Here is a 23,605-nt window from a genome sequence, read left to right on the forward strand (position 1 = left end):
AATTTTCATTGCCCAAAACACGTTGTTTTTGTTGATGTTCCTTTTCTTCTTCTTCTTCTTGAACATCTCAACTTCAACATCTCTCTCTGTTGCGAAGAATCGCAATGGCGAATTCCATGGGTCCCCCTCCCCCCATAAACCCTAATCTACCAGACACCGCCCCGTCAATGCTTCCTCCTCGCGATTCAACAGAACCCCAACCGCCGCCGCCGCCGCCGCCTCCTAACGATTCGCACAAGCCTCCCTCGCAGGGTGTGGCGGTTCCTTACAAGATTCCCCCATGGAGCGCTGCCCCTTGTCACCAGTTCTACCTGGAGGTTCTCAAGGACGGTTCCATCATCGACAAATTCGACGTTTGCGAGAAAGGAGCTTACATGTTTGGCCGATTGGATCTCTGCGACTTCGTGCTCGAGCACCCCACTATTTCTAGGTTTCATGCTGGTACGTTATGCTATCACACTTTCGCATATTTCTCTCTTCTGAATTGCGTGACACTACATTTATCAGACCCGAAACGGGTGATTTGTTTGGTGGAGTGAAGTTCCATACTACAAAATTGCTTTGCTTATGATAAACTATGTTGTGGATAGTCTCTGCCTTTTGTGATTCTACTAATAAGAAGTGTTGAGTTTTAGCTACTGAACGTCTCTGTAGACAAGGGTGTGGTTTTTTTACCTATGTTGTCATTTTGATGAAGGATATGTTAATTTGGATTAGTCTGGTTTCAGACGTTTATTATCATTCCTCTCACCCCCACTCACCCCACACACACAAAGTTGGAGCATATAAATCATATACTTCAAACTTCGTACGAATATGATCATTATTTTCATGGACAAAGTGGAAGTCTATTTCTATATGCTTAATAAGTAGTTGAGTTGTTTAGTTCAAGAAGATTAGAGTTGATTATTTCCTACCACACGTCAGATTATATAAACCCATTTCAGCGTGCACTATCATAATAGCCAATGTGACTGGATTACCTGCATCCATTTTGAAAACATCTAAAAGTCACATTGATGTTATGGGCAACTTTTTGAATTTCATAATCAATGTTTACCTATCAGTTAGACTGTGGCATTCTTGCTCAAATTATAGGGTTTTAGGTATCGAAGGAGGCAACTGAAGGAATAGAGATTTTGAGTATTGTAACATGATATAAAACGCCAAGTACTAGCACTCATTCATATCAATACAATATCACAATCCTAATTAAATAGGGTGACAAATCATGAAATAAGAGTACCTACGAACACAAAGGAGACAGGGAAATTATTCTGAGGAGATATTGTCTAAATTGTTTTAATATCAAATAGTTTTCACATATTTTAGCAATTTATAAAGCTCGTCCATGATTCTTACCAAGGTTTTCATCTGTCTTTTGTTAGTTATTCAGTTTAAGAGAAGTGGAGATGCATATCTCTATGATCTTGGGAGTACTCATGGAACTTTTTTGAACAAAAATCAGGTATTATATAGCATTTCCTCTCCCTCTTAAATTATGGTGATGCTTTCTTGAAGATATAAAATATTTATTGTGATCCCTCTGCCTGATTTATTTCATGTTTGGGATATATACTGCGGAAGAGATGCTGGAATTGTCAATTTAGCCATACAAATTCTTATTCTTAAATTATTTTTTATTTGATTTCTCCTTTCCTCCTATTTAATTCTTTCACGTGAGGCATAACAACTGTTGTTAACATGCATCTTTGCCATCACTACTAAGTAGACTGTAGGAGAAAGAGTCAGCTAAGCTTATTTGCTGATATGGTTCAGTCAGAGATACTTTCGCCAAAACCTTTTCCAAAAGTGATTAACAGAACCCCATGTTTTAAAAATCCTTTAATTACCTCATTTGCTACTTGGGATGCTTCTAAAATATTTTCTCCTGCACAAAATGAGTTATGTTTATCAATTAAAGACATCATTTAGCTAAAGCAGAAATAATATTGGCAACAGTCTCGTGTAGTACTAGCTTGTAAGAAGGTTATTGAGTCCGTAATCTTTTGCAATGCAAAAGCAATCCATTAATCCAGGGAATAACAATGCTACATTGCAGTGGAACTCATTAGCATTTTCAAAAGATTATGATTTTGGTATTATCCTGATCCAAATGATGTATATACATAAAATATTTTGTATGGCCGCATTATATTAACAACTCTATAATTGATGGATTCACAAAAATCAATTGAATTTTCACCTTAGTTGTGATTTAATTTATCATTTTTCACCTTAGTTCATGCATAGTTGGGCCCAGCTGTCGAAAAGATTATAAATTTCTATTGTATTTTAATGTAATATTTGGGCGCAGCTGCTAGGAAAAATGTCTGCAGATTTTGAAACTTTATAGAATCAATGTCTTAAATCCTTTTCCTTTTCCTGTATGGTTAGGTGGAAAAGAACACATATGTTGACTTGCATGTTGGTGATGTCATTCGATTTGGCAGGTATGTATATTTTTTGTTTGTTTTCTATTATGCTCATGAACAAGTCTTTTCCTCTTGCCCATACTGTTCTAGTTCTCACTTAAGCCATTATTACTTTTTTATTATTTCAGACAAATAAGTTTATTTATTTATTCTATTTCATGTACTAGGTATCTGTTATTGTTACAATCTATGCAGTAGTTATTAAGCCATTAAGAGTAGTAGTTGCAGATTTTGAGGAACTCTTGCTTCTTAAAGGGATATGTGATTAGTCCAGTTTAATTGTTTGACGTGTAACAAGTCCATTTGAATTAGTGTATGACATTTTACCTAGAAATAACTTCTTATAGAATGCAAATTTAATCAATACAACAGTACTTATTATCTGACCACTTATATACAATTTCATACACTTTAAAAGTTTATCATATCACTTAATTTTAATGGACAATATGATATTTAAAAATATGTAAATATTCATTATTAGAGAACTTGTGTATAAAAAATTTAATTATGTGAAATTTGATAGACATGATCATTAAGATAATATAACTAACTTCAATAGTTGAATTGATTGAATTTGCATTCTACAAAAAGTTATTATAGATGTAATTTGACTAAGTTTTACACCTGGTGTAAACGGATCAAAGTAGTGGTCATCCCACCACCGCTATAGCATTTTTGGGAAGATGGCCTCTCTGCTATAAACTAGTATTGTGTACATATGAAGATGATAGGATTGAATGGATTTTCATCTGCAAGAAATTTCATTTTCCTAATTTATGTTTGTATATATGCATTCATCTTGTATTACATTTGCAGGTCATCTCGCATGTTCATTTTTCAAGGACCGCCTGACTTGATGCCTCCAGTAAGATCCCAACTTTTTTTTTCGTTACATTTATGACTATTTATTGTTTTCTGTTGGAAAATGTGTCCCACTACCTCTATTCAAAGGGAAAAAAGGAAGTGTCTTGGCTTCCCGTATTTTATGTGCTTGGGGTTAATTGATTTTGCAGAAATTTCCTTTTTGCAAATAATTGTGTAAGAAACAAACTCTAGGATAGAACAAGACTCTCACAGCAAAAGTTCTAAAGTATTACGAAGAATGACCTGAGATATTTTTAATAGCTTTACACTTCCTGGGATGCTTCTATGTGTCTTAAAAGACTTCTGTTTTTGTATTTATAGGCTCTCTTGAAAAAAAATACCCGTTGGAGATATATTGTGAATTTCCAATGCTTCGTCTGATATCTCATTCAAGAGAAAGATGTTATGATGCATTAAATGACACATAATGCATTTCACCAATTTGATCTCTTCATTAGATAAAATAAACAATTAGTTTATCTTACTGAAATTGGTAGTGAGACCTGCTTGTATGTTGCTGCAGTGTCTTTCTTGGACACCTTTTACTCTATGTTCAAGGTCCATGTTTTGATGGTTTGCCTTGACCAAGAGATTGTGTTTGCGTTAAGCACCGATGCTGTAATACCTTTTTAAAATAACACAGTATGCTTGAAGATATTAATTAAAAAAGATGAAACATTGACTATATCATAAAGGCTTTTGGACTATATCGTGCAAGGTCCTTGTTTGGACTGAAACATCTATATACCTACAGATGAAGCATCGTCTGATTAGACGAACCATTCATCTGGTGTCTTAAATATGTTTTGTTGTTTAACATAAAAAAAATAAGGGGCTATAAGCGTCTTTGGTCTAACATTTCTTCTCTTCACCCTTTATTTTTTATTTTTTTCTGATCATTACTGCAGCGCACCCTTTAATTTTTCATGTTGGCATTATTTTGTAGGAAACTAATGCAAAACTTATGAAAGAAGTGAAGATGCGGGAAGCAATGTTAGATAGGGAAGCTTCAGTCCGAAGAGCAAGGCAGGAAGCATCTGCTGCTGAGGGTATATCTTGGGGCATGGGTGAGGATGCTATTGAAGAAGAAGAGGTTTGTAGAGATTGTAATTATATGATAATCTATTTTTTTGTGTTTGAACTTCATGATTAATTATGAACATTTTACATGTTCAGACCTCAGAATCTACTTTTTCTGTCAAAACTCGAGTTGACTATTTAGTATTTATGTTTTCTGATTCATTAGTTTGATGGATTCAATTTCAGGATGATGCTGAAGAAGTGACCTGGCAGTCATACAAAGGACAACTTACAGAAAAACAGGAAAAAACCCGTGAGAAAATAATCAAAAGGATGGAAAAGGCGAGTCTTTCTTTTTAATTTGGTTTCCCATGCTGTCTTTTATTTTGAAGTACAATCCAATTGAATATCACACTACTTTTTTATAGCAGTCAATGGTCAGCCCTGTCATCATATCTAATTCTCAAATTGAATGCTAACCATATGATTTAAAATATATTAATGCCCTGTTGAGATCCCAGTGATGAGAGTGTTAACTAGGGTTTTTATTTGCAAAAAATGTTCACCAGTTGATCAACCCACTTTTTTGGCATTGCATAATTCATGCACAGCTGCCAAGCTCAAGCTTTCATCTTAGCATGAAAGTGATTATGAATATTTTCCCAGTGTTCCCATGAATTTCTGCTACCAATTTCATGAGTAAGTTCAGAAGAAGAAAGTGAGACAAGCAAATGATCCTGCAACTCTGAAGCAGTGTATGCAGGATTCTTGATTCCTGCCTCGTGGTCAGATTTAGAGAGAAACCACAAAGGAGATCCGGGTGGTGGATTTGGATCCATAACCATGAGAGAGGCTCTAGAAGGTCATGATGCTATCTAGAATTTCAAAGAGAGATTTTCTAATTCTGAAAATATGATAGAACTGAATCAAGTCAATGTCTACGGATTCCAATATTTATTATGCATACTATTAGTCTAGGAAGCCAACTATACTAACAGGTCTAACTAACCTGCAACTGTTACAACATAATGTAACCAAAAGATACGATGGTGCACACAGCCGCATACTCTAACACCTATTAACCATGATAGTAATTTGTTTTCTTTTTCTTTGTTCAGATTGGTAATATGAAGAAAGAAATAAATTCTATACGAGTTAAAGACATTTCTCAGGGTGGATTAACTCAAGGCCAACAGGTTCAGATTGCTAGGAATGAACAGAGAATAACACAGGTATTGGAGAAAATACATTTTACTGGAGCCTTATATATTGTTCTCAATATTCTGTGATTGTCAGAGGTTTTAGAATTACAATTTTTTTCCTATCATGCTATCCTGTTAATTGGTAAATATTTGTCAGATGAGCTTATAAGCTGATTTTTTTTAATGGGATAGATATTGGAAGAACTTGAGAACTTGGAAGAGACACTGAATGATAGTATTCGAGAGAGTCTTGGTGCACGTACAGGAAAAATGACTCATGGGAAGAAGAAAGGTGCAATTGAAGAAGAAGAAGAATATGTTAGGTATAACACCATTGATGGAAGTCATTTTTGTGAAAGTGGAAATTTATGGAGATGAATTTCATGTCTGAATATTAACTGTTAAATGCTTTACTTGTTTGTATATATTTGGAATCTTTTGTTCTTTTGGAGTGAAGCAACTGCTATGTTTAATGTCCTTGCTTGGCTCTTTCATTCTGCAATATTTATAGTGATGTACCAAAACTAAAGTGCATGTTGGTATTTACTTGTATTGTTCAGTGATGATGATGACTTTTATGACCGTACCAAGAAAAAGCCTTCACATCAGAAACCTGGTGACAACCAGTCAGTTGAGACTGCAGATACTCTACTTGATAAGAGAGATGCGATCACCAATGAAATGAATGAAAAGAAAGAGTTGCTTATGATTGAAAAGAACAATATTTTGTCAAAGTCAAATAGTGCCACACAAGATGAAGTTGATGACTCACTTGATGCGTACATGTCAGGGCTTTCATCTCAACTAGGTGAGTTCCTTTAACTAAACATATTAAGCTTTCAATGTTTTGGGTTATTAAAAGGTATAATGTACTCGGTTTCATTTTTTCTACATTTTATGCATCACTATGTGCAACGTCATGTCTTAAGCTGCACATAGTTTGTGCTTAACCATTCTGATCTTTTCTGTCAGTGCAAGATAAAAGTGTGCAACTTGAAAAGGAATTGTCAACTCTTCAGTCTGAGCTGGATAGAATATGCTACCTGTTGAAGATTGCTGACCCAACAGGAGAAGCTGCCAAGAAAAGGGAGTTGACAGTGCTTGAACCCAAACCAAAAATTTCTGAAAATACCTCTACCGTCAAGAAGAAACCACCTGCAGAAGCACAGAAAAGCAGTGAGCCTTTTGCAAAGGCAGATAACAAGAAAGCTAAGAAACCACCTGTGGAAACCCAGATCAGCGAGAGCTCTGTCAAATCAGGTGACTGTATAGAAGGAGAAAAGGATGCCGCTGCAACTTCGGGTTCAGACAAGTTGGAACCTGACTCTGACAAGCTGGAGGCTGAGAATGTTGTATTTGCTGTACCAAAGCCCCAATGGCTTGGGGCTGTAGAGAATAGAGTTGCAGATGATACCCAAGAGTCGATGCCCTCTCTGAACGTGCACGACACAGATGAGTCCAATCAGTTTGTTGACTACAAGGACAGGGGCAAAATTTTGGGCAGTGGTGATAGTGCAAAGGCTTCAGCGGAATCTAAAATTGAGTCTGCTGCTGGTCTAATTTTAAGGAAACGGAAGCAAGTTGACACAACTGCAGCAAATAGTAATGACGCCTCTCAACAATTGACATCTTCCACGTCAGGGGAAAAAATGGCTGAGGATGCTGTGGCACTACTATTAAAGCACAATAGGGGGCTGTATACTGATGAAGAGGAGGAAAGATGTGAAGACCAAGAGAGAAGGGGCCCTAAAAGAGTGCTTGGGCCTGAGAAACCATCCTTCTTGAATAACAAGATGGATTATGACTCATGGATTCCACCTAAAGGTAATAATATTTTGGTTCAGATTTGACCATGTGCTTGAATTGCCATTTTATTGGATGATCATACATTGTTTTGCTTTCTGCAGGACAATCAGGTGATGGACGTACTTCCTTGAATGATAGATATGGCTACTAAGGTCCGGTGATGTGCAGCACTCTTCATTACAAGAAGAAGGGAGTTTAGGCTGATATATATATATTGGCGAGGGAGCAGGCATACTTTACTCAGCATTGATGCACCTAAATGCAGGGTTTTGGTTGAATATGACTTTCAGTGACTTCAAATCCCTTTAAGGAAGTGAAAGGATCATGAAGTTTGTTGGTGAAAGGACTGCTGTAAACGACACATGGCGGGTTGAAAAGCATTTTAGTAAAATGTAGTGACAAACAGATGTGCTTGACTGATACAGTTGTCAAATGCTTGCTGCATGTTCTTAGTAAGAGGTCTGGAATGAGGCAGGCTACACCATTCCTGTTCTGATTAATAGCAAAGCAGTTTACACCCAAAACTCGTGCTCCTGTCCTTTGGAATGTAAGGGTTGCTTTGATGTCATTATAATGTATTCTTTAAAATGTCGATGCTTATCAGAGGAGGGCTTTGTTATAACTTTTCAGCTGTGGTAAGTGTCTATCGAAATTACTCCGATTAAAGGGTGCCTGCACTCTTAAACATCAACAAAATTCTTGGTTTTCTTTTTATAGTTGTCTTTAAACATGGTTAAATACGAGGAAGGATATAGAGAAATACATGGTTAAGTACGGATAAGAATACTAGTTGGTTATGTATGTCATTTGTGACCTGGTTTGAGTTCTGCTACATACTGATTTATATGGTTTAAAGACATAAAAAATATAAAAAAAACTAATTGTGGAATAGGAGTTACGCAAAGTTTTCAATGATACATTTAAGAGTAACACACTGATGCCAAAATAAGTTAAGAAAACTTTGATCTCAAATGGAACTATTAAGTTGGTAAGAAATGAGAATTGAATGAGACATGATAAAATCCACTTGTGCGAGGAAAGGGTGAGAAATTAGGAGGCAAAGAATGATATATCCACAAAAACATGCGATCTGGAAGGCAATACCAGCCTATGAACATCATTTTTTGAAGTCATGATTTATATATTATAAATAGGAAAGAGTGTGTTTTGGCCTTAATTAATATAAAAACTAAATTTACTTACTTTTTAAAACTTTGATGATTAATTTATCAATTTGAAAATTTAAATACCAAAACCAAATTTGATAACAGAGTACACAATAATTTTAGTCCTTGTATAGGAAGAAGTCCTCGGCACTCATTTTAAAAACGAACCATCGTTAAACTATTAGCTTCTATCACAAATGGTCCCTAAAAATTTATATAAGAAATCTCTTAATTAGAAATCATAATAAATAGTTCAAATATTATAAAATCCTATGAATTAGTCTCTAAAGGTTAGCCAAATATATAAGCAGGGCTAAATTAACATGTTTTTGTAAATTACTAGTATAATTTCATTATTTTATGGACTACTTAAAAGAAAGGGCATTGCTCATATATCTGGAAATTACTTGCATAACTTTATCATTTTATGGACTATTTAAAAGAAAGGGCATTACTTCAAAGACTAATTTGGTAATATCCAACTAATATGGCATGCATTAATCACTAGGCCTTTACAAGTTGATACACGTATACTATAAATCATGTAACTAGTCCCAGCAAAAATGTCTCTTCATATTTACAAAAATAAAAAAGCTTGTACAAGTGTCTCTTCATATTTACAAAAATATATAAAAAAAAAACTTGTACAAAAGTGAATTAACAGTGTAGAATTCCCTGTTGATTTCAAGATGCTGCTGCTATCCATACCATAAATTGCATGGTGAGTGGGGAGCAGAATTGTCACAGATTCGCCACCCATTGTTAATGATGCTCCAGACCCTTAAAATTAATAAATGAAATTCGTTGCGCGGAAATGGCAAATTCAAACCTTTGGCTCTTCTTCGTAGCCTTCAGAAAGCTGCACCAGCATCAAAGCTTTCTGTCTCGTATACTGTGTTAGCAAGGGGTGAATTTCCTATCATACCATAAAGGTACTCCTCAAGGCTCTGGGTGCCTTTGAAGATATATGCCGCCATTGAAATAGCCTCTCAATAATGGATATTTTCAGAAGACGAGCTGTTCTTGCCAAGCCTTAGAGAAGGCTGCAGATGGTGATCAGTTGAAGAAATATGGTGACTCTAAAACTTCCCTCAAGTCAAAGTCTCCTCGTTCAGGCAAGGGTGGAAAAGATAATGATGGGAAAGAACTCTGAAAGCTTTCCAGTAACTGTTCACAAAATAAATCAGAAATCCAGCAATAATGTATAACTATCAAAACAACACAAGATAAAAAAAAAAATGATTAGAATTGAGTAACAAAGCAAGATGCCGCTCTGATTCTTTTCTTTTGCAAACCCAAAAAAATTCCAGAGTCCACACATCTTTTGGAAATAACAGTGTCCTGATTTTCCCATCTTTATAAGAAAAGAAAGTACTGTTCAAATCCCAGAAAACAAAGCACACTCCACAAAGAAACATCTGTTATTTATTTACAGACATCTAAGATCATCAATCTGAGGCCAATTCAACAAAAGAATATTTACATTAATGCAATCAGTTTCACCACAAATATGATTTAAATAGATGGGAACAATAGCATTGGATATAAATAATGAGCATTGAAACCATACATTTTCCAGTACTGGGGTCTCGTAGAGTTCTACAAACTTCTCTCGAAGCAATCTGTTCATTTTATCAACATCACATGCATGTGTCCAATATGAATCATGAACCCCTACAAGCATGCAGTAGAAATTATTCATCAAGGGCATAATAATTTAATAACTAAATATGAATGGAAACACCACAAGCTTGGGTCCCTTGGTCGTTCAAATTCCTGGTATTCAGCACCTCCATATATGGGGTATAGCACACCCACCCCAGGCACCAATTTAGTGGTGGGGCTGGCCCTACTCCCCATCAAGGGTCCTGTACTGTAAAAGGGGGAACTACAGAAAGTGCCGATCAAGGAAATACCTGCAAAATCCAAGCCTTCCTTTTTGCAGGCAACTGCAGTCATCATCATATGAGAACCATCAAGCGAGTGAACAAAATTTGGTGGAAATGCTGTCCTCTGCCTCCTAACCATGACCTAGAATATTTGAATTGAAAACAGACAATTTAAATCTGAAAAATGTAAAATAAAATACCAACCCCCAAAGTTTATATGAAGATGAAAATATTTGAAATGACAATGGGCATCTCACTAAGGACCAATTGGAATCACAAATTCCCAGCATAAATTTTAACCTTTTTTATTGCAAGTTTACACTGCAATTATTTTGTGGTTTTCTACAAAATATTCCTGTCTTCCATTTTCTGCTCAGTTAACAAAGTTGTTAAAACTTTCATACAGATTTTTTACATACACAAATTGATGAACATAATTTCAATGTGCAATATAAAAAAATTTGATATTAATTGAGAAATCATTTCAGTTTTTTACCAGCTCCTTGAGCTATTCAAAAAAATAAACAAAAGCAATTCCGAAACATTGGCCAAGAAGCTCAAAGTTGGGTTTCCAAGATTTGATACAGCAACCAATCAATGGGCATCTTCACACATACTCTCTCATCTCGCATATCAAATCACACCAGCAAGATATTATATTTAAGATTAAGATGGGAGAACATTTTTGGGGAAGGGGATCCCAATATTATTCAAAATAATGAAGTAAAATTCACTTACCTTGTCTGTTTCTCGTTGCAATGTCAACATCTGAAGTGAAGTTTTGATCTGCAAGCACAATAATAGTAGCTTATTAACCTACAGAGACCCTTGAAATCCTAAGAACTTGAAAGAAGTATCAAGGATGTAAAAATTCTATTTACTCACAATATGTGTTCCTAGTTTTCGGTAAGGTTGCACCACAGGAAGTCCAAGAGGAGTGCTCCAGCGTACTGGTTGATTTTCGGATGCAATTATCTGTTTAAATTCTTAGTTATTAAGACCATAAACTAAGTATAAACTTAAAATACATTTCGTTCTCTCTCCATTTCCAGGTATAAGAATATGCACAGTGTGCACATCAGTACAAGTAACATAACATACTTTTGCACAGTCACCAAGCCAGGTCATGATACCTCGCGCACCTTGAAACATTTCCTCTAAGGCAGTTAAGGTGACCTGAGAAGTGAGAAGGGAATAAAGATGAAACAAACAACAAATATACACCTAATAGGTATTTAAAACAGCCTCAAACCTTTGCAGCGTAACAAGAAGCACCAAAGAGCTCTGCATCCTCTGAAATGGCATTCCTTTCTTTCAATCTCCTCTTTATCTGTTCCCGTGCACCAATGTAAGTGACACCATACACTGATGTCATCACTGTCTGCTTAACCAATTTTCTGTCCACCTATACAAAACTCAAGATCAGCACAAAATAAGAGGAGATAAAGTGAAAAGGGAAAAATGCACCATTACCGAGAACCAGTTACACAATAAATATATTTATGATTCCAGGAAAACCATAATTTACACTTTCCAACAACCATAAGTAACCAATCTCCTTGCATAAATACGAACCTCATCATGTCAAAAGAATGGAAAATAACCTGATTAACTAAATTCCTCGCATGAACAGCATCAGGAAAAATTGCAGGATCTTTCTGAGCATCCCTATGCATAATGTTTGATACTCTGCATAGAAATCATTTTTCTACAGATGAGATGTTTATTTTGAGAACATCTACCCCACAAGGAAAGATTCGTGTCTACAAAAAAGATGGCTGCACAACCAAAAGAAAAGAAAAGTGTTCCACACAGAATAACTACAATTAAATAGCAGGCCTATGACATAAATGGATGAGAGCACATGAGTGCACAATATAGTACATCGTCCATAGAGGACAAACACTGCCTCCATTCAAATTCTAACAATTCTAAACATTGTGAGGAACATAGCTAAAAACATTCGCAGGAATTGTTTCCTATGAATGTCATATTTTAAACATTGAACCAAACATGCAAAACAGACTTTCTCAGCTTCAAATTCCTAGGAAACTAAAAATTTCCCTTGTACTAAGCGTCCACTGTGCTCTCCAACCAAAAGCACCAACCAGAATCATAGAAAAATGCTTAGAGAAATATTTAGCAGGTCTGTGTTCATTGAGGTGTCTACCCTCCTAAACTTCAACTTGAGAAGAAAACGATAGGACTCTGAGAGAGAAAATAGACGTACATATACATAGTAGGTCTAATCTTTCTGAAAAAAACAGTATTATGTTTAACATCTATTTGCATTCAGGACATTATATATTTGTTTCATGTCATGTATAAATATTATTTTTGTTTTTTCTCAAAAAAAAATGAAACCTAAAATCAAGCAGTTCAAATTTTAAGCTATATAGGTAAGAATACACAAACGCACCTAGCTGCTATTCCTGAGTAAACATCTGCTGGCTTCTCTCCTGCAACTAGATTGACAGCAACAGCTCCTAACTGAATAAAAGTTAATAAATTACTTGACAGGTATTTTCTTTGGAAATACAATTGTTATATTCAAAAGTCGAAGAAATATAACAGATGGCATGCTAATCGCCAAGTGATAGGGACCAGAAACATATTAAGATTTCTTACTGAACATGTGATAATCACAATTCTGCTCATAAAGCAGTACAGGACGTGAGCATATGTTTAATCCAGTGCCATTTTTTACAAGACTAATTTTGACAAAGCCCAAAGAGACAACAAACTTGACAGTAAAAATCAACTAAATAGTTCAAATGTACGGATATGTGATCTTAATCTACTCAAGCCAAAATCATTTTCAACAATTATCTAAAGCTTAAGATTCTGAGCAACATTCAGAATTGATATTCAGTCTCTATTCTCTAACTTGAATTCTGATATCTAGGACCAAAGAAATTGGAGGAAAAAAAACAATGTGACAAAGGCCTTACCTTGTCTCTCCCCAAGGCAGCATAATGTTGTAAGCCATTGCAGGAGCCATCCTAAGAGAGAATCATGGTAGTACAAATAGTGATTAGTTAATAAACATGATTAATTTATTGCAGAGATGACAAAAATGATGAACTTTACAACGACAAGTATGAGCATTACATGGTTAATTGAGGTTTATAAAGTTCGTCAATGATTAATTCTAGCTGCCAAAGTTGAACTTGTAGGGAGTTCAAAAATCTGGGCACCTTGTTGAGATGTGTATATCTATTTTCCAGTAGTGATAACCAAAATTACTACCCTCTTGATAGCAAATACATCCATGCACTCCTGGTAGTACTCCCTCACATCAACTATATACTTTTACTCTTTATATAGAGATAGGTGAACAAATGCAAAGTATATGCACATATAATTATATGCAATTATATAGCCCTAGGTGTGTAAGGTTGCCATGAGAGTATGTTGCTACTCATGATCAAATTTTGGAATCACCAATAAACCCTAATATGACTTTGGAGTCATCTGCGTTCCTCCATATATACCTTAAAAAATACATACAAAGACACATACTTCGTCTACAGGAGAAAATAGAGCCTTTGCATCATAGTAATAATAAACCTTGACAGAGTTAATTCTAAAATTCATTCAAAAAGCAAACAATGTGACCACACTGGATATATCATTGACAGGTGTTGGAAGTTGCATGGGAAAACCTCCTCATTCACCCAATATCGCCTACACATTTACTGATGAATTACCTGTTGTTCCTACACTACCAATTGATATGCGCCTCCAATGACAATTCATGCACAATTAGGACATCTTAAGTTGACAAAGTTGCAGAAGATGGTGTCCACCTTTTAAAACATTTGTCTAACTTGAATTGAGCCAAATTAGTTAGGAAAACATATTCGTCTTTTTCTTGATGGTCTTAGTAAAAGTGTTTTGCTTCCTTTTTTATTAGTATCTCTCTAATATTTGGGGTCCGTCAGGATTGTTTAACTTGTGTAAAAGAGTTAACCTTTTAGAATAGGTTAACTTGTTAGATTGCTTAACTTTTTGTTTTCACTACTGATGTAAGGTGTATATAAATGAATGGTTTTGCTAAGAAATAACCATGTTACAACATAGGTGTCATACTCTATTTTACTATCATTCTCCCCAAGAATGTATCTTCCTCGTTATATATGTGATAAGGTGGTGATAAGGAGGGTATTGTCCAACTAAAACAATATCTTGATCTACAATTACAGAGTAAAACAATATTTTGCTCAACAATTATAGACAAAAGACCTCTAAAATTTGAGGTATTTCCTTGGTATAAAAGTAGCACAACTCAAGGATGGCTTAAATGCTCTAGGCTTCTAGAAAAAAGATGTCAAATGCTAAATATGCAGACACACCAATGGATCCGAATATCAAACTTGTTTCTGACCAAGGAGAACCTTGTGTTGACCCTGGGAGATACAGGCGGTTAGTTGGTAGGCTAAACTACCTCATTGTGACTCATCCTAACATTGCATTTGCAATGGACATAGTAAGCCAATTTTTAAACCCTCCTTGTCAAGATCATTGTGATGTTGTCATACAAAATACAAGGCAATCACATTAGTCACTTATGAGCTAATATGGCTAAAGCAACTCCTTAAAGAGCTTAAATTTGAAGAAAATTTTCATATTCACCTTATAAGTGAAAGCCAAACAACATTTCACATTGTCTCTAATCATGTCTTTCCTGAGAAGACCAAACATATAAAGGTAGATTCTCATTTCATAAGAGGAAAGTTAGAGTCTCGAGACACCACCACTAGATTTGTCAACTCTAATAAACAATTCGCTGACATATTTACCAAGTCACTAAGAAGAACAAAGATCAATTATATTTGCAGCAAATTGAGCACACATGACTTATGTGCTCCAACTTGAGGGAAGTGTGCTATAATTACAAAAATAAGGTGTGGATACTTTATAATCAAGAATATCTAGATTAATATGTATTATTATGAATGTTTATTCCCATATCACATCTACATTATTAAAAGATATTAAATCTCATTTATTTATTATATTGATTTCGATTTCGATTTCTCAATATAAACAAAGCACTCTCGTATTGTCTTAGAAACAGACATTTTATCTCAATGTCTCACTTTCCTGTAGTTTAACAAATATAAATAATTGGTTCAGACTAGGATTATGTAATGTGATATTTTGCCACTCCTAGTGTCGACCTAGTTAATTAGGTTATGGTATATTTTGATATGCTAAACTTCCTTCAACCATGCAAATACCTGATGTACTGGAATATGTGAGATGAATGTTTCTGGTGACGGGCTTCTCAAAGCTTCAGTTAAAGTTATGCACACAGCTAAGCACTGCAATGGATCTTCTGCTTTCAACCACCACCGCCTCCCTTCAAGAGGTTTGTCTGCAGAATCAAATATGTCTTCGAAATGATTTTCACTAAATGCTAGGCGTCCCTCATGGGATAGTTTATCAACACCACCAGCATAGAGATTTGCTAAGTGTATCTTCAGCCACTGTAGGCCAGACTTCCCTAGAGGGCGTCCATCTGCGAATTCCAATATTCCCCGGCATAAATCTGAACCTAGGTGATTTAAGTGTGGGTGCATGGGATATGCGCGCCCTCGGAAATCAACATTGTGTGGGTAGTAAAAACCCTCTTCATCCTTCATTTTCCGTGCTACCTGTACCCATATTGGTTGGGTCACCAGACAAAGAATATGGATTACAAACTAATGTACATATTGTTAAAAGAAGCTTACAGCAAGTTTAAGTTCTATGTCACAACGTAGTGAATATCTCTCTCTGTTCTCTTTCTGCACAGATTTGACTTTCCACTTCCATTTCTTTATCTTTGCTTCATCATCAGTATCTGGTTCATCAGGTAAAGGAACCTGGCAATAGAAATTTAAACACCATTTCAAACCATAGTCAAGTCTCTTAAAACATAATTTCAAAATATAAAATTCATAATCCATAGATCTTGTGAGATTTACGCATAGTAATAGTCAAACAAGTTAATAAGCTACAATATAATCAGTTGACAGTTATTAAAACAGAAAGAATTAACAAACAGACAGCAATCATTTAATTGTACTTACATCATCGCGGTCCACCAAATCAGCAAGACGGCCTCCACTAGCCCATATCCTGTCTACAACACTCAGTACCTTTTTATTTATCCTCCATTTCATATGCCCAAGAGTATCCAGAGCCTGATCACACGAGTTTATGTTTGTTTAAGAAAAATCTCTTCCCTAATTCTTATCTAGATAAAAGAATAGTGAAACACACTCGGTTCAAACACCTTCATTGGGTAACCCCAAATTTGTATGTAATGTAGTGTACCCAACAAGCATGATATCTAAAACAAATTCAGACCTCAAATACAGGCTCTAATTGCTTCCTAGGGGCCCTCTTAATAGCTTCACGTTGTTGCCTGACTCCATGAGTACGCATGACATAAGAGGGTAAGAACAAGTGTCCACCTTTGTCATAGCTGTGAAAGTACAACAACGAGAAAATGGAGAAGTCAGCACTTAACTCAGACATTCAGCTAAAAGAAAAAAAAATAGTGATTTACTTCTTGTAAACATTGATTCATGTGTTTGACCGTGTACAAGGAAAATGTTGATTCACATTTGGAAGCTAATTGTAAATGGCAGTTTACAGGGTTAATAGTATACTTGATTAGAACAATGTACATTGCAGACTTTCAATAAGCATAAAGTATCTTCAACAGCAGGAAAAAATAAAAAACCATTACAGAAGAAATGAAAACATGAATAACAGGTTGCCAATATGAAATAATAAACCCCTTAAACAAATGACAACCACAGCCCAAGCATTGCCACAGAGAAGCTAAGAGCTAATCCATCAACAACCAAATGCACCAAAGGATAGCATATTAAAGAGTATCATATGCTGATCATCTTCTTCAGATCTTTTTTACCTTGGTTAGAGTTTGGACCACCTTCTAGCCCCAATTCATAGCATTAGTCTAAACAAAAGCTTTGAAATCATACACATCTATAAGATTAAAATACAAAAGGTAGAAAGACAGCAATTAAATGCGTAAGTTATCATACCCTGTCCAATTGACTGGTGGAACCAACATAGGCATATAAGGAATGACCATACTTCTTGCCTGTAGAAAAATGGAAAATTTCAAAATAAATAAATGATTTGTAGAATCCATGGACGAAAGCAGAGATGGTTATAAACATAAATATATACAAACAATATAAGATATTAAGATGCAATCATCAATTGAGAACTGATTGAAATAAACTGTACCTACGCTTTAGCTTTGATACACAATAAGATAAGCTAATAAACCTCTGAAAATTCATGCAATTCAATCAGAGAGATTGGAGAGAGTCACGTGAGATAACAGGAGCAATTTGTTCATTGACAACCATCTCCCCAATATGGTATGAACTTTTCCCATTAACTCTATTCATCTACACCCAAAGACTTGACAATAAAATATGGATCCTACATAACCACTATCCACACCATGGGCTATGGCACGGAGAGAAGTATATTTAAAAAGAAGAAACAAGCTTTGATGTGCCATAAGCATGGCTACAACACCAATTAACTTCAGGGTTTGCAGGTAAATCTATTCCCACCCCCATTGGGCACCAAAATCCATTTAGCAAAATGGTAGGCCCATTCAGCAAAAATACAAGAGATAATGAAAAGAGCAAGACGTCATAATAGTGGAGAGATATCCTTCGAGGGGATAAGCAAGGAACTACATTCGTGGTTTTGAAGATAAAGATATAGTTTAGAAGCTTCAAGCATTGTGCTTCAACGTAAAAATAAACCACATTGACAACAAAATCTGCACATTTCTACAAAAGTTTATAGGATCAAGGGTTTAGGTCTTACCATGAATTGGGAGTAAGTCTATATAAGGACAATATTTAAGGTTGAACCACATTGACAACAAAATCTGCACATTTCTACAAAAGTTTTCTAGGATCAAGGGTTTAGGTCTTACAGTGAATTGGGAGTAAGTCTATATAAGGACTATATTTAAGGTATCCTGGTAAAATCACTAATCTAAAAGTCTAGGATAAATATTAAATTGGCAAGATTTTGGTGTTACAAGTAGGCTTACAAGTAGGACTGTATTAGGCTAACAAGTAGGACTATAAAAGCTTGAAGTTCCCTAATATATTGTGAATTCAAACTAGGAAAAAGATTAAATTGGCAAGATTTTGATCTAGCTAGATTCTCGTGTATCTCCTTAATTCTCTCCTCTCTGAACTTTATTATCAGCATCCTATGATTGTCAAGATCCAGCACTGTCATTATTATAAGTCAAACTTTTCCTAGCCCGGATTCAATTCAGGATCTAAATTATCAGTAAAGAAGTCCATGAGCTAAATCTCCTTTCCAAGCCAAAGGCAGCCTTGACAAATTACAATGCCTAGAATGTTATTGGGAGATATCCGGAATGATGAAAAATTCCATTTAAATTTCAACTAAAGAACAAAAGATGATGGAATACTTACAGTCCTGTCAAGTCCTTTAAGAATTAGAGGGTCACACTGAATAATACCATATCTTCTGCTTGATTTACTGTTTAAATAAAAAAAAATCCAGAACAACAATGTAAAATACTGCTGGAAAATTTAACTTGACTATGAGACAGAGAATAAAACTCACATTGACTCTTTTGTCACTGTTATAAATGAATGAATAAATGCAGGTCGGATATCAGGTGCATCATCCAGTAATTGATCTGATGGTGGTTGTATATATGCTGTTTGCAACAAGAGCTCAATTACACGGCTTCCAATCTGTGTGTGGAGAGGGTACTGTCTAGTTAAGAAGCAAACAAATAGCAGAAGTGAAATTTAGAGTGTAGGAGAGACTGCACAAACCTTAGTCTTTATGACTGATCCCCACGGTTTTGTATCGTCCTTGTCCTTCACCAGTCCCCTCACTGCGACTAGCTTTTGCTTTTTCATCAAATCAATGACTTTATTCCTCAGCTTTTGTTCGTCTTTGATGTCATCAACAGATTCAACTGCTTCCTTTTTCTTGCTTCTATCACCCTTTTTCTTCTTAGTTTTCTCCAAGAACTTGTGTATTCTAACCTGAACCATCAAATAATAAACAGTACATAAGGTTGCACCCATAAGAAGTGATTCAATTAAGATACCTATAGATATGAAATGTCATTCCCAAAGAAGTTTATTAATCAGAATAAACTGTAGAACATATATAACAGGACAAAAAGAATGAACATTTGCCGTTAGAAAGTCCCAATCCTTGAGCCTAATACTTAATCAGAATGTGTATGTGATATGGGGAGATATATATTAGCTTGAGTAGTTAGCAGTGTACTCCTCAGCTCCAGTTCCATACCCATAAAGACAGCCAAAAAAAAGCCTTAATCACACATATCCAGTCCCATCTTATGATTGCCCCACCTGGCTCCATCCCCGCCTCCAAATAAGTGTACATTTTTTCTATTAAAAAACATATTAGTAAAGCCATATTTTTATTTCAACTTTTGAGGTAACTATGTAGATCTTCACCTCCTCCAGATATTCCCCTCTTCCATCTCCAACCTTTTAAACTTCCTTCACATTCCCATGTGCCTAAGGGTGTTCCTAGGTGAGATACAAAAGATCTGGGAACTTTCCAGTTCTTCTGAACTAACACGATGGGAACACACTCGAACTTGTAGAACATAGTTCAAAACAGTACGAAATGAACAATATAAAGTATGTGTGCACGTAAGACTGAAGTCAAACAAAACAACCACAAAAAACACGATCAATGCAACATCCCACCTCATTTTCAATGGCATCACCTATGCCGCACGCAGCCTGCACAACCCTGGCAGTGCCAATGGTGGCATGCTCGGTTCCGGTCATCAACAGCCCCATCAACTTATGCATTGCGATAACAGCCATCTTGTCTGCCGGCAACTGAACAAAGTAGGGTGCATAGGCTGTCCTGTTCCTCCCTGCATTATACATTTCCTGTTCCTTGGCAATGACATCCCTAAGAGGCTCAAACCAGCCAAGAAATAGCGACTTCATGTACGGCAAGTTGGGTGCCAGCTTCTGCTCACACATGTCCACCAAAAGCTCCCTATACTCCTTTACCGCCTCTTCCCACACCTCGGTCTCAATCTTCACCTGCCTTCTTCTCAACTCCTGGTACCTAGACTGCCCCACACCCTTCACCTGATTCCGCCACCTATGACCAACCACCTCCTTCTGCTTCTCCTTCTTCATCCCCTGCAACAGTTCTCGAATGTCACCAATTGGGGCAGCCTTTTCCTCCACCAATTCACTCCTCTCTTCTTTCTCCATCTCCTGTAACAACAGTTGTTGAATTTCATCAGCCGGGGCAGCCTCTTTCTCCCCCAATTCACTCCTCTCTTCTTTATCCATCTCCTGCAAAAGCAGCTGCTGAATTTCAGCAGCAGCCTCCTCCTCCATCAATTGCACCTGCTCTTCTTCATCCATCTCCTGCAACATCAGCTGCTGAATTTCATCAACAGCAGTCCCATCTTCCTCTGCGTCAGTGGAAGAAACCGCCTCAGCAACGCCGGAGAACCCTTTAGCGCATAACCGAAACTGAAAACTGTCGCACCTAACACAATATTGTTGTGGCAAGTTGGACAGAATCTTGGTTCTGGGAGAGAAAAGGGAAGCACGGGAGAAAGTTAGAACTCTGGGCGACTGGAAGTTGATCCTAACACCGCGGCAGGCTTGTTTGGCAGCGTGCCGCCACATGTTCGAGGAAATGGCTGAGAGAGAGGGTTGGAAAAGTAGCGGGCTGGGAAGAGAATCAAGTCCCTTGGCGAGGGAAACGGGGGAAGTGAACATCAAATTGAATGAAATGGGAACGAGACGAGAGAAAAAGGAAAAAGGGGTGCACTTGGTGAGCGTGGGAAAAAGGGTTCCAAATTCATAGAGCAGTGAGAATGTTGAGTCATGGAATGAATCAAAGTGTTTCGCCGCCTTTAACACAGAAGAAGATGATGCAGTACCCACAAAAACCCTCTCGCCACTCTGGGGTTTTGCAATTAACCTTTTAACAAAGATTCATATGAATTGTGTTCATTTCTAAATTATTTTATGATAAATTACTAAGAATAAATTCTCCAAAATATCAGAAAATCTAATAAAAATATATTGGTCATTTTTTCATTTTAGTTAAAATTCAAAAATATATGTTTTTCAAATAATAATATTAACGTAGTTTTAATAAGAAGAAGTGAACTTGAATGATTAAAACAATACTATAAAAGTTATTTCAAATTCTTTTACTTTTAAAAAATAATGTAATTGTAGTTTATGTTTTGAGAATTAAAATGGTATATTATAAAAAAAAGTGTTATGTTTAAATATTTACATTATTTAATTCAATACATACCAAAAGTGATATGTGCTTTCGGGAGCATAAGTATGATTTTAAGTAATACATAATTTTTAAATATGAATTATTAGATAAAAATACTAGTATGTTTGTCAAATGTTAATTCTGACTGAATTTGTAACTACTTAAATTGAAATCTTATTGAAGATGAATCCCTAAAACATTCATTGCAAGAAAAAGAAGCTTTACTCGTTGTTTTATTGATTGAATGTTGGATTTTATGGTTGTTATAACCAAAGATAAAATTTCACGAAAAAAAAAAAACATAAACATGAGAAATTTAGTATTCGGTCAGAACATAATTGTCGTTTGAAAAAAATATAAATAAATATAGTATTCGGTCAGCATGAAATTTAATTTTATAATAAAAAGTGTCCATTTATTTTGGAACTAGACCTCCCTTTGGAAATAAAATGAAATAAGATTTTTTCTCCTTCCATCTCCTATGCTCAAATATACTAAGAATTGATGTAGGTGTGAATGATTAAAGATATTTAGCTATTCAAAACTTTATAATAAAAGAAAAAGACTAAGAGTTCCAAAGTACACTAATATTTTGATATGTGTCTCACCATGATTTATAAGGTTTTAATTGTAATTTTAGGATTTAAAATAATTGGTAACTAAAATATTGATAGTTAATTAAATATTAAATTAAAATTTAATTTATAATTTTTATTAATAATAAAATTACATATATTATTAATTGTCGATGGAAGTAATTTCTTTGATAGACAAATTCTCTTTGCACCTCAATGTCTTCTTCATACACCTCCAAATAAATTGTAAATTTCAATTCTACCCTTATCAGTATATTTTATGGTCTTTTTAATTTGGCATATATTTTTAAAATTGTATCCCAAATTCTACAATTCCGTATATAATACTGGATTGATAAATACATATCAAATTGTAGAATTCGCAATATATTATAAAAAAAATTACTTTAAAGTAAAGTTTCAATTGAATTAGATATCCAATTGTAGAATGTTGTATCCCATCATAAATTATACATCAAATTATAAACGAAAATAAATCAAACAAAAAAAATTAAACTACGAGAACAAAGAAAGAAGGAGGTCACAGAAAAGAAAATGAGAGGGGTGCAATATGAGATTAAGGGGAAGTAGGATTTTAAAATTGTAAATAAGGGCAAAATTGTAAAATCAAGTGGATGCATGGAGGTGCAGAAGAAGACATTGAGGTGGTGCAGGGAGAATTTGGCCTTTGATATGAGTCTTTTCTAATGCTAAAATGAAAACGAAATATTACAATGAAACAAATAATTTCTTCCTGCACCTCCATATCTTCTTCTGGCACCTCCATACACAACATGAAAATATATTTTTATCCTTCTTGTGTCACCCCCATAGAATAACTTATGGATTATGTAATCCGAAAGTCTTTTTCAAATGCGTTTCCAAATTACATAAACCGGAAGTTAAAAAAAACTTATGAATTATGTAATCCGGAAAGTAATCATACATTTGAAAAAGACTTCTGGATTATATAATCTTGAAGCTAATTACAAATTTGAAAAATGACTTCTGAATTATGTAATCCGAAATATTACAGAGAGACATTTTTTGGAAATACAAAAATCTATGGAGGTGAGAGAAGAAGGTATGGAGGTGCAGGAAGAAGCAGCCCAAAATAATTAATTTTAAAATTTATTTGGAATAAATTAGAAAGTGCTTAAGATGTAAGAAAAAAAAGAACAAAAAAATAATAAAATAGGATGGATATTTTAATCTTTTGTATCAATTATCTGTTACTATATATTAAAATCTGAAATATGTTATTTGATCAACTTTTAAAACCGACATTAA

The 23,605-nt window shown here is 35.2% G+C and overlaps 2 protein-coding genes across 2 annotated transcripts; one reads left to right on the forward strand and one right to left on the reverse strand.

Moving 5' to 3' along the window:
* Positions 1 to 8,131, forward strand: LOC137823762 (uncharacterized). The gene is made up of 11 exons (XM_068629023.1): positions 1 to 441; positions 1,389 to 1,468; positions 2,398 to 2,453; positions 3,255 to 3,303; positions 4,249 to 4,395; positions 4,569 to 4,664; positions 5,441 to 5,554; positions 5,717 to 5,847; positions 6,085 to 6,332; positions 6,497 to 7,348; positions 7,432 to 8,131. Exons 1-11 carry the CDS (start codon positions 105 to 107, stop codon positions 7,479 to 7,481), a joined length of 2,160 nt encoding a protein of 719 aa, XP_068485124.1. The 5' UTR covers positions 1 to 104; the 3' UTR covers positions 7,482 to 8,131.
* A 914-nt stretch (positions 8,132 to 9,045) lies between these two features.
* Positions 9,046 to 21,440, reverse strand: LOC137823763 (DNA-directed RNA polymerase 2B, chloroplastic/mitochondrial-like). Its single transcript, XM_068629024.1, has 19 exons — positions 20,177 to 21,440; positions 19,259 to 19,474; positions 19,041 to 19,174; positions 18,887 to 18,953; positions 17,450 to 17,508; positions 16,743 to 16,860; positions 16,463 to 16,576; positions 16,124 to 16,255; positions 15,629 to 16,045; positions 13,337 to 13,387; positions 12,805 to 12,875; positions 11,990 to 12,074; positions 11,638 to 11,790; positions 11,487 to 11,561; positions 11,271 to 11,360; positions 11,124 to 11,171; positions 10,413 to 10,527; positions 10,067 to 10,170; positions 9,046 to 9,663 (listed from the first exon to the last, which is right to left on the reverse strand). Exons 1-19 carry the CDS (start codon positions 21,221 to 21,223, stop codon positions 9,553 to 9,555), a joined length of 3,207 nt encoding a protein of 1,068 aa, XP_068485125.1. The 5' UTR covers positions 21,224 to 21,440; the 3' UTR covers positions 9,046 to 9,552.
* Between the last annotated feature and the right edge of the window lie 2,165 nt (positions 21,441 to 23,605).

The sequence above is a fragment of the Phaseolus vulgaris genome, chromosome 8, assembly GCF_000499845.2.
Source record: "Phaseolus vulgaris cultivar G19833 chromosome 8, P. vulgaris v2.0, whole genome shotgun sequence".
Taxonomy (NCBI): Eukaryota; Viridiplantae; Streptophyta; class Magnoliopsida; order Fabales; family Fabaceae; genus Phaseolus; species Phaseolus vulgaris.

What these genes read in the sequence shown, in the direction of transcription:
- LOC137823762 (XM_068629023.1), top strand. Translation starts at nt 105, where the DNA reads ATGGCGAATTCCATGGGTCCCCCTCCCCCCATAAACCCTAATCTACCA. An exon ending in ATGCTATTGAAGAAGAAGAG is followed by an intron (nt 4,396 to 4,568) that starts GTTTGTAGAGAT and finishes ATTCAATTTCAG; the next exon opens with GATGATGCTGAAGAAGTGAC. An exon ending in CTCATGGATTCCACCTAAAG is followed by an intron (nt 7,349 to 7,431) that starts GTAATAATATTT and finishes TGCTTTCTGCAG; the next exon opens with GACAATCAGGTGATGGACGT.
- LOC137823763 (XM_068629024.1), bottom strand. Translation starts at nt 21,223, where the DNA reads ATGTTCACTTCCCCCGTTTCCCTCGCCAAGGGACTTGATTCTCTTCCC. An exon ending in ACATAGAACTTAAACTTGCT is followed by an intron (nt 16,046 to 16,123) that starts GTAAGCTTCTTT and finishes ATATGGGTACAG; the next exon opens with GTAGCACGGAAAATGAAGGA. An exon ending in TGCAACGAGAAACAGACAAG is followed by an intron (nt 10,528 to 11,123) that starts GTAAGTGAATTT and finishes CAAATATTCTAG; the next exon opens with GTCATGGTTAGGAGGCAGAG.